The sequence below is a fragment of the Amblyomma mixtum genome, chromosome 10 (genome assembly GCF_055824585.1).
Source record: "Amblyomma mixtum isolate Tamu chromosome 10, ASM5582458v1, whole genome shotgun sequence".
Classification (NCBI taxonomy): domain Eukaryota; kingdom Metazoa; phylum Arthropoda; class Arachnida; order Ixodida; family Ixodidae; genus Amblyomma; species Amblyomma mixtum.
This window is the reverse complement of record NC_143021.1, coordinates 6,440,025-6,451,502: the sequence shown is the minus strand read 5'-3', so window position 1 is coordinate 6,451,502 and position 11,478 is coordinate 6,440,025. Positions and strand designations below refer to the sequence as shown.

Genomic DNA, 11,478 nt, shown 5'->3' with positions numbered 1-11,478 from the left:
CGAGTAGCGACTCCCGAGACCCGACATCGACAGCGCGACGCCCATCTGGGACCGGACCTCAACCACCCGAACAGCTGAGCCACCGCCACTCCCACAATCTATACCCTAATTTCTTTCCTTCAAAAGTTCCTGTATTTCCTCCCACCTGTCATATTTGATGCTGTGTGTCAGAGCTAAAATTGGTTCCGTCTGTCCGGTGTCTATGCTATGCTATTCCTGATGACACGGTGAAAATGTTGTTTCTCTTTGTTAATTAAATTCTATTCACTCCCATTCCCGACTCCTGTATCGTGCCTCCGGTCAGCAGTTGGTCAGGCGTGGACCTATCGCCGGTTAGCCACTCGGTTCCGCATAAGATCTGGCACCTGGGTGGAGGTGTTTGCCTCTCCTCCCCTAGAATTGGTAACAGAGAGTGTGGAGCCCATTGGAGGTGTGCTCCCACTTCGTGACAATATGCAGCTGCATTGCAATATTTAAACTTGAAAAGGAAAAAAACACCTAGAGAGTCGCGTCGCCATCAGAAACGTGACACCAGAAAAAATTCGCTGTGGTGCGACCAATGGCCATCCCGAGTAGAATTGCGGAAACAACGGCGCGGCAGTCGCAGCGGCGGCAGCATCTCAGGGGGCACTTTGACTGTCTAAAGTGCGTAGAGGCGAAAGCGTTTTTCGCACCACTTTGACTGCCTCTGTGGCACTGGTGAAGTAAAGTTCAGGTTCTACTTCTTTCTTGCACCCGAGGTGCCCCGCCAGAGACGGTTAAGACTGAATCGTTATCTTCGCACCAGGGGTGCCCCGGTCTTACGATGAGTTGGAACGCAGAGATAAAGAAAGGAAAACTTGAAGATTTATATACAGATATTTACATCACATACAAATTTAGGCACTGGAGACAAATTTAGCGGCAAAAAGAGAAATTAAGCAACAAAGATACAAAACAACCAAAAACTGGATCTGGCTAACATTAGGGGAGGCCCCTACTCGTCATAGCCGAAGATGCATAGCATCTCACCTTAGCGCAGAACTCCTTATTCCGGCTTCGGGGTGCGGTTTTAAAGACCTAGAGGCCCGGCCCACCTTTAGTAGCACCCAATCATGTTATACTCCTAACACGATTGCTTCATCGAGAGCATGGCCAGCCCTCTAGCTTCCGTAAAGTAAATAACTTTCTTCACCACAAAATACAAGTAAAAACAAACACACGCACAGACGTGCCAGCACGTGCGAGGTAGAACATTCTCTTCCTCGCAAAAAAAAAAGAAAAGTAACTGCAAACACCCAGTCGTGCTCGCAAGTGCGAGGTAAGACGTCCTTTCCTTCGCACAAAAGTACACGTGGGGCGGGGGGCACCCGTACTTCCCGGCGCATTCGCGAGCGGCCGCGTTCCGAAAAAGGAGACGCTTCGGTTCGAGCGCCCCGGCGCCCCCCTCACGCCGGTGGCGTCCATTGAAGACGGCAGCTAGAGTAACTGTATATGCTACTCTAACGGCAGCTGGTGGGGTTGTGAGGGAGAATAACCGGTCCCGATGACCCCGCGTACACTACCGATCAGGTGACGTCACCACTGGATAACGTCACACATAATTAAGTACTAATTACTAAGTAATCACAAATTACTGATGGGTGACTAAATACTAATTAGTGGCTAATTACTAATGACTAGCGAACCGGTTAGGCATAAGGAAAGAAGGAAGGTTGTTGTTTTGCCTTATCTCCATCAGGTGTCGCACAACCTCCGGAAAATTGGAAGTAGGGCAGGTGTTGAGGTAGTATTTTCAGCGCCGGAAAAACTGTCCAGGTTGTGCTAAAAAGTTAACTGCACGACTAACGAGCCGCGCAGGTGTAAAGTTAAACACGGGGATCGTTTTGTCCCCTGTCAAGAAGGTGTGGTGTATTCTCTGCCCATGTCCTGTGGGAAAACATACATCGGGCAGACTGGCCGCTATCTCAACAAAAGGCTAAAAGAGCACAGTGACAATGTCGCACGTGTTGCTACCTCAGGCCACGTAGCCAAACATTGCAGGGACTGCAGCGCAGAAGATGATAGCGACGATAAATGTGAACCTATATACAGGCAATGCAGTGTCATAAGGAAACATCGAGACGCATTAACAAGAGAGATAATTGAAGCTAGTATGATTATAAGACTGCAGGACGAGTGCATAAGCGCACCATCAGTGGTATTGTCCCAGAAAGAAATCAAATATCTGGAATGTGAAATCTGACACGTGCCGGCTAACCGCCGTTCTTGTACCCTTGCGCATGCCTGTAGCCATGTTGTATGTGTTTTTCCTGTTCTGATCGCCAGGTGGTATAAAAACCCTACTTGTCTCGAATAAAATTTAGTTGACAGTCAGCGCTGTTGTGTCCCCTTCTTGTTGTGTGCCGTCGTTGCGCTGTAATAATGAATGCAAGAAGTTCGGCTGGTTGGTTTCCATTAAAGTGAATTTAGCGCGAAGAAACGGGACACACACAAGGAGGAGGAACAGGCAACACTCGTGCTCTCTGTTCTTCCTTCCTCTATCCTGTTTTTTGCTCTAAATTCACTAATGCATGTTTCCAAGATGGACAGGACGTCTCAGCTTACTCCTCGGACATTGGTTGAACAATTTTAAGACGTCTTGACAACGGCTTGCAAGAGATTTCAAGACATCTTGAAACAGCCGGTAGTTTTCTGCTGGCTTAGCTGATAGTCCCAGTTTTTGAACTGCAGGTTTTGCAAGGCATCTTGTGAATGCTTCGAAGAAAAATTCTTTGTCTACAGAAAGCTTGCATGACGATCTACAGCATCAAACATGCGTGAAAACCACAGTCTGAACAACTCATTTTGGCATGTCCCTGAAAGTTCTGCCTGGCCGCTCAATGAACACTGCACATCTAAGATACAAAAAATTAGATAGTGACACTTAAGAGTCAAGTCTTCTTTCGTGTGCGAATTGCGAAAGCTTTACTATTCCTGGGTGCATTGCTGCGCGTATTGTTTGTACAGCCGTTAAAGTTCTTTTCTGCGAGTTATGTGTTTGCGTATCGTTTGCGCACCAGATCGCAGACGTTCAGACCCTCTCGCTGCACGGCGATGAGGTTGGCTGAGTTAGCACGTCATGGGTGCAAGACGTTGACGTTTGGTTGTTTGGAACCACACACACGGGCTTGCATCACACCGCCCGGAAGGCAGCATGACATACGGTTGCATCACCATTTTGATACGAAAATCTGGTAAGGCATACAATTGAAGGTTCATATGTCATCGGTTCGAATCTCTGTCGCAAGCTAGCCTCCAACTTGACAAGCACATGTAAGCTACATGCAACGAGAAATCATAAGACATCACCCGGAACGCTGTACAACAAACGGTTCCTTGACATTCTTGGTACGAATGTGAGTAAAGTGCACATGGCGGTTGGCCAGAGGCGAGTATGTATAGACGAACGGCATGTATAGTATTATCTGAAGTGGCGGTGCTCGGCTTGCTGTATGCGTCATACGGTCGCTTGATGACGTCACCCTATCTTCTTGCCATCGCTGGGATTTTCTATACCATCTGCAAGTGCACATACACACACGCACTCGCGCTGTTTTTTCTTTGTCATGGGACTAGTAATGCTTTAGCATTAAAAATCTAAACTAACCTAAAATATTTAAAACACCCCTCGGTGAAGGTAACACAACACTTTGGGCCCCGCTTTCTGTAGGCGGCTCCTCTGGGCTGACCCGATCGAGCCAAATCGGCAGTCGTCTTTTCCTGTTCTCCTGTTTAAAAGCACTGCGGCCATCCCCTGCATCGTATTCCCTGAGTAACGGATGAATGAACTCGTTAAATACACTACACAAAGCATTTACATATATTCAAATTCTTTCACCGTTATTTCACTTTCCTGTCATCTTTCTCTCAACCGTCCTGTCATCTCCTCTCTTCTAGGTTTTTCCTTTTTATGGGCGGCCAGGGTTACTCCTCCTGTGTGGCTAACTACCCTGAGTTGAGCCTTATTTGCTTATAGAGGGGGGGGGGGGGGGGTGAACAGCTGTCATGGGCACGACTTACTTCCAAGTTCCTGTCCCCCAAAGTGAAATTGCCCCATGATTGGTGAGTCGCCGGCCTTGAGTTGGTAGCCGATGTTCTCGGCCGACTAAACTCAGGCCGGCGTCGGGCAACGGCTGGCCAACTGGAGTGTCAGCCAGGGGTTAGCAAAAAGCAAACTCACTCCCGGCAAACGCCTGGCAATAGTTGGAGGAATGCGTAACCGGAGGGTATTTATGACCGGACTCGTCGGGAAGGTGGCTGCTGGGGAAGGAGGAACGTATGACGAGAAGGAAGGCATCTTTAACTGGCGCGTGGTTACCACCGGTACCATCGGGAGTGTGGTTATCCTAGAAGGAGGAAAGTATGGCGAGAGCGCGAAGGAATGCACAACCGTTGGGTGGTTGCTGTCGGCTGTCGGGTGGTTGCTGTCGGCAGTCGGCTCTCGGCCGTTAGAAAGAGGAGGTCGCTTGTACTGTGAACCCCTGTCGAAACGTCTCGTCACGCAGAATAGTCGAGCGTTTACTGGATCAGTGATACGTGATCAAATTTTGAGTAAATCTTGGTAAAACGGGCAGCGACTCACAACATGATTAAGGAGGCCTACGGTGACGCTTCCATGGGTAGATCAGGTGTTTTTTGAGTGGCACAAGCTTTTCCGAGAAGGTAAGGAAAGAGTGGAGGAAGACGACCGCTCCAGACGCCCTTCGACCAGCAAGACCAATGAAAATGTGTAGCGAGTGAAACATTTACTTAACAGTGATCGTAGAATGAGCATCAGAATGATTGCTGAAGACTTGAGCATTTCTCAAACCAAAGTTTTCGAGATCGTAGCAGAAAACTTATCCATGAGGAAAGCGTGCGCGAAGTTGGTTCCGGGAGTGTTGTCAGAGGAGGAAAAGGCTAACCGGTAGGATATTCTTCATCATGTGAATGAGGACCCCGATTTTTTGCCCAGCACAAGGCGGCAACGCTGCCTCAGCCCCACTACAGCCTCGACTTGGCCCCGCCAGACTTTTTTCTATTCCCGGAAATAAAATCGACGCTCGAGGGGAAACATCACGGATCGGTAGAGGTGGTTCAACAGGCCGTGACGAGGGAGCTAAACAGCATTCCGGTCCAGGCGTTCCTGGAGGCGTACGAAAACTGTAAAACTCATTGGCAGAGTACTCAGCAACGCATTGGCAGCAGCGTGTAGGTGCGGAAGGGTGCTACCTTGAAAAATTGTAATCGTTTGTACTATTCTCTTGAATAAATTTTGTTTAAAAAAAATGAGTCCTACTACTTTCAGAACAGACCATGCATGTTCTTGCGAGGGCGTTGGAGCGCGTGTCCGGTGGATGGTTACCATGGGAGGAGGGGGGCTGGGTCAAGAGCGAGGTAGGCGCAACCGGAGTGTGGTTTCTTCGGGAAGAATGGGTGCCCTGGTAGGAGCTCGGGAGAGTATGGCGAGAGCGGGGGACCGTGAGTCACGGGCGCGCGCTTTTTGAATGGCATAGATGAGCCACGGCGGCGAGGGTAATCGCGTTTTCGGAATACTAAAAACTGATATGGCTATTACTTCAATAAAATGGAGAGTTGAGCTAGTTGGTACATGTTGCTTGGAAAAACAGCTCTATTACTAAAACTGGCTATTACTAAAGGCCGGCTAGAAATCTTTGGTTGCACGCGGGCGCTTCGGTTAAAAATTTGAATATTATAATTTAGTGAATCACTTTACTATAGTAGGATACAACTTTAAAAAACAGCAGTTGCTAATTCTGAGCAGCGGGTGCGACGCCTTGTATTACTCCACTCGCCAATGGCAGCAAAAAACGAAATCAGCTTTTTAATGTTTGACTATATCAAACAATCCACGTGCCAAAATTCTAGAGCTCATAATTTTTTTTCTTGTGATAAGTTGCTTGTTTAGGTATACAAGAAACGTTTAAGCAGCGGACTACTTTTTCGTCGTGGAGGAATTCTGTGCGCGGAGGCTGAATGTGGGCGGAGCATCACTGCAGACTTAAGTTGTATCCGACTATAGTTCACATGATTCGCTTGTTCTTTGACCGCCAACACTGGTATTACTGTGGCACAAAAGCCTTCTCTTTACCTCAAAAACCCTATTTTTAAGGATTTGTGGCGGGCTTCCCTGAAACACCTGGTATACTTACATGCTTTTTATAACGAAGGAAAGACCGAAGGACAAAGTACAAGGCATTGAACCGCGTGCGTCGACACCGAATTTCGGGCGCCCATCCCAGAAGCTATCCCACACCGCCACTCACTTCCGTCCTTCTCTGAGTAGACGTCACGAGTTTGAACCGAGAGGCATGAAAATTGTTGAGAGCAACTTTATGAGCTTGTAGGGCGCAAGCAGCTTGAAGATCCTCAGACAAGATGAGGCGTCTGTGCAGTTCAGCCGTTTATTCTCTGTGTGGTAACGGAGCTGCGGCGGGGGGCGCTTTACTGCAAGAGGGAAAAGGGAGGAGGACGAAAGAGCGCCCCAGAACAAGGTGGCTTTGTCCAGACGCATGAGCGCGCGGGGTGCTGTCTGGTTGGTCTGGATCGTTTCAAGCAGTGTTGTCGGTAACGCGTTACAACTAACGGCGTTACCGGTAACGCGTTACTTTTTTGGGTAACTTAGTAACGTAATCGTTACCATTTCGGAACTGTAACGGGTAACGTACTTACGTTAACATTTTCCGGTAACGTGAGGTGTCACGTTACTAGTTTTTATTTCAATTGTCCCCCTCCGCCTTTTTTTTTTTAAAAAGTCGAAAATGATGTTGCAAATAAACCACTCACACACACACAACTCTCTTAAGAGTGGACGCTTGCCCAGCCACCAATGGACCATTTGCAGAAATCTGGAAGTCAGTTTCTCCGTAAGCTTGTTTTCCAACCAAAAGGTCTCTTTCACAGGCGGCACTCTCGCATTCTTTGTGGAAGCAGTTCCCTCTTCTGAGTAAACTCGGGAATGTCGCCAGTTTACTTCCAAGAAGGCCCCAAGAGAGCCGTTGACAGAGTACAATGGTACAGCACAGAAAAGGGGATTGCAGTCAACCGGCTGTAGCACCGAAGTAGAGGAAAAAAAGGAAATGGGCCTTTGTTCCTGTGCTGGCAGTAGTGGGCTACCTCAGACTAAACTTTCTAAAAATTTTCTGCTCGACAACACCGTCGCTCCAACTTTCTCCCGTCATAGTCATACCCCCCCACCCCCTTTTCTCCCCTAGCCAGAACAAGGAACAACGCACTCCCCACAGCACTGTGACAAAGGACGGCCTCCCTCCTTTTCCTGCCTAGACTCTGTTGCAAGCAGAGTGCGACCATCCGGAGTTTCTATTCGCTTGGAAAACAAGCCTTGCAGAGAAGATGAGTTATAGGTTACAGTCACAGCGAAGACGCATTGATTAAAATTTATGGCCATGGAGTAACGGCAAAGTAACGTGCGAGACTTTTTTTCGGTAACGGTAATGCGTTACCTTTTTTTGTAGGTAACGTGGGGCGGTAACGCGTTCTTTTTTTTAGTGTAACGAGCAGTGTTGTAGGCGTTATAGAAAAAAAGTAACTATAATACGTTACTCGTTACGCTAAAGAAAAAAGAACGCGTTACCGCCCTACGTTACCTACAAAAAAAGCTAACGCGTTACCGCTACCGAAAAAAAGTATCGCACGTTACTTTGCCGTTACTCCATGGCCATAAATTTCAATCATTGCGTAATCGCTATAAGAACTCAAGAAAACAATTTTATAAAGCTCATATTTCACATGATTTCAACTCCAAAAAGAAAATATAGCTGAGCTAAACAAATTTACAGTAATTCTGGTGTGCTTCTTCTTACGAAATTATCCACAAATTGTGTAGCAATAAAGAAATGCTTAAATTGCATAGTTCCGGAAAAAATATATTTGCGCACATAAACATTTTTTTTTCACCTGAACCTGCATAATTATCGCGAAAATGCGAATGTTTATGTCAAGGTGTTCAAGGTCACCTTCGCTCGGTTTAGGAAGTAAATAAGCAGAAACGTAGCCGCAGTTGCAGATATAAATAAGCAAAATTTATTGTGAAAACAATGTTGATGAAGGGAGAAAGTTGGAGCGACATTGTTGTTGAGCAGAAAATTTTTAGAAAGTTTAGTATGAGGTAGCTCACTACTGCCGGCACGGGAACAAAGGCCCATTTCCTTTTTTTCCTCTACTTCGGTGCTACAGCCGGTTGACTGCAATCCCCTTTTCTGTGCTGCTCCATTGTACTCTTTCGACGCCTCTCTTGGGGCCATCTTGGAAGTAAACTGGCGACATTCCCGAGTGTACTCAGAAGAGGGAACTGCTTCCACAAAGAATGCGAGAGTGCCGCCTGTGAAAGATACCTTTTGGTTGGAAAACAAGCTTACGGAGAAACTGACTTACAGATTTCTGCAAATGGTCCATTGGTGGCACGGCATGCGTCCACTCTTTACAGAGTTGTGTGTGTGTGAGTGGTTTTGGGGCGAACAAGTGTGTGAATGCGTGTTCGTGCTTTTTTTTTTTAGTTGAGTGCATCGTCAAGGGCAGGTGTTTTCTGGCATGCATGCGAGCCGCAACAATAAGGGTCGTCGAGAGCACCTGGAAACTGTTTATTTGCAACGTCATTTTCGGCGTTTTTTTTTTTCTGAAGAAGAGGCGGAGGGGACAATTGAAATAAAAAGTAACTAGTAACGTGACACCTCACGTTACCGAAAAATGTTAACGTAAGTACGCTACCCGTTACAGTTCCGAAATGGTAACGTTACTAAGTTACATAAAAAAGTAACGCGTTACCGACAACACTTGTAACGTATTGAGATACTTTTTTTCATTAACGGCCTACAACACTGGTTTCGAGTGACACCTCTGCAGTCTCCGACCGCAACCGCGTTCACGGGAAAGAAGCACGCATACGTTGTGCCGGCGGGGGCTGGCGCACTACAAGCTACGAAGGCGTCTTTTGCGGTCGAACAGACGTTAGCTTCCTGGGAAAAAAATCCAGATAATCAGTTTTTAGTGAGGATAGAAATTCGATGGAGTTGCCCTCAATTTTCCTTTATTGAGAGCCTCGGTTTTGGCAGTCTTGAAGCCGTAGGTAGCGTGTTCTCACACAGCTGCCGTCCTCTCCGTTCGATCACATTCCTACGTGGTACTCGCGGTAATATAGAACATTCCATGTGCGCCGCTGTTGCCCAGGGTGGCGCCGGTGAACGTCCTGAATGTTAGTCTACATGCAACATACAAGCGAAAGTAGAAAGTTGGACAGCCGCCGACGTAGCTCAGTTGTACGCGACACACGAAGGGCGTGGGTTCGGATCCTACTGGCAGCATGGGGTTGTTTCTTCCGACATTCTAACTAGTTATATTGTAGGTAAAAATGATTACGCTACTAATTTTTCACTGATCTGCTCCAAACGCACGCACACACGCCCCCACACACGCCCGCACACACACGCACGCACGCGCACACACATAAACACACATGCACGCACGCACGCGCACACACAAACACACACGCACGCACACCAACACACACAAAAACACAGACACACACGCGCGCACGCACACGCACGCACGCACACACATTCCTTTATGCTCTTCTTGGTGGTTTCAGTGAAAGTTGGCTTCGCTTCTATAATATGCGGGAGCATAGTAGTTTAAAACAAATTGGTAATATCTGCCTGTAACAGTAGATAGGTCCGTTCTGTGTAGCGTCTAAGGGATGTATCTGAGGTACTGTCACGGCCTGCTGATATTTTAATGATGACGTTAAGCTATATGTTCACGATTCCACGTTCCGTGACCATAACGTCTAAAATTGATAAGACTTGCTCCAGAGTGCAGTCGCACGAAGCGCTTGAGCGCGCACGGCAGATTGGGAGTGAATTGAAGCAATTTTTTATAGTGCGGTATTGTCACTAACGCAGTCCTCTATATTTATTTTAGCCACAGCACTTTCGTACCTCGAAAGGTAACGGCGAAATTTTCTTGCTGATGCGTCATAAAACGCTGCGCGTGATCCCGGGGTCTGTAGTCTTTGTTTTTTTTTTAGTTCAGTTTAGAGAAAGTTGCATTCGCAATATATAACTTTGAATCCTAATTAATTGTCGTTAACGTCCAAAGAAAACTTAAATTACTCTAGGCTGTTTGCAAAGAGTCTTAAAAGCTAACGATTCGCACTAGTCCTGCCCTTGGAACGTGATCGAGCATTTAGTCTAAACTTGATATTGACATTTTCTGGTCCCAAATGCCTTCTACCAAGTTAACTGCACTCTTTAAGCGGCTTTGTGACAAGTTGCGAAAGTGAGACTGAGAAGCTAAGCTTTCAATTATCAGTGTTTTTGTTGCTGAAAGTTAGGCTGTCCTAGTCTTTTGTCGGCAAACTAAGATCCCTGCGGATATGAGCTCAGTATGCAACTGCTGTGAACTGAGCCTAGATGGTTGTACAGGGCGCTTAAAACGCTCCACACGCTGTGTATCTGTCATTTTTGCCATGTTTGCCGTAAAGTGTATAGAGCATTGTAAACATCGTTAGTGTGCGACGAGTCATCTTGCCAGGAATGTGATCATGCAGATGCACGAAGGGTAGTCAGGAGAAGAAATGTTTGCTTCTGAACAACATTCAGGAATGCTTGCTGTTTCCACTTCCTCTTTACCGATGCAGATGTGCTCGTGCCGGCGGGTTTTCAGCTGCTTTCTGGTGGGCGGCATAGTCGCCGCCGTCCTAGTGGGATTCCTCAACCAGGCGCCCGAGCCGCTTAAGGTCAACCCCACCGGCTACTGGGGGCCCGCCACCGTCAAGAACGGTGAGTCGCCTTCCTGCGGCGCGATCGAGGGTGTCGGCACGAAAACCAGCAGGAGAGAAGGGAGAACCCACAAAAGCAGGAAAAGTGGCGGGAACCCAGCCGCGTCGCGCAGCCTGCACGGCCTTCGCGACGCGCCAAGGTTCGTTCCCCGCGGACACGCGCGTGACTCACCTGCCCACACGGAGATATTTGCGACTCTCGCTTCCATGTATTCTTCATGTCACAAGTTCACTGCTGGCTGAAAGGTACGCGTGCCAGCCGCCGGCCTCCAGACTTGTGCGTAAGAACAGTACGAAGCCGCGGCCTCTTTGCATCGCGCCACAAATGCCAAGTCGGTGCCGAAACATCGGGTTTCACCGTTTGAGACCTTTGGTTAGAGTTGAAAACTTTTTCTTTGCAGTTCGCCTTCCGACCAGACTGATTTCTGCTCAAATGTTTACGTTCCACGGCGTGACATGCACTGGTGCGCGCAGCACCCGCTCTGCGGCCGTTGAAAAGGACAGGGGAGAAGATAAGGATAAGATCCCAGATGAAAATATTCATTCAATCAATCATTCATTTTATTTCCTTAGAAAAGGAGGAGTACGGGACTAAAAGCTCGAACAGCTTGACGAGGTCCCGACCCCTTCCCGACGAGGTCCCGAAAATATGAAGTGGGATT

General features: G+C 47.6%; 1 protein-coding gene across 1 annotated transcript in view; it reads left to right on the top strand.

Annotated features, from left to right (window-relative positions):
• The window catches only part of LOC149325055 (epoxide hydrolase 1-like), an 82,806-nt gene that overhangs the window by 18,451 nt on the left and 52,877 nt on the right, over positions 1-11,478 (top strand). The window contains exon 2 of the mRNA XM_089563687.1: positions 10,676-10,817. Within this exon, the coding sequence (XP_089419813.1) occupies positions 10,676-10,817 (142 nt within the window). The remainder of the gene's footprint in view (positions 1-10,675; positions 10,818-11,478) is intronic.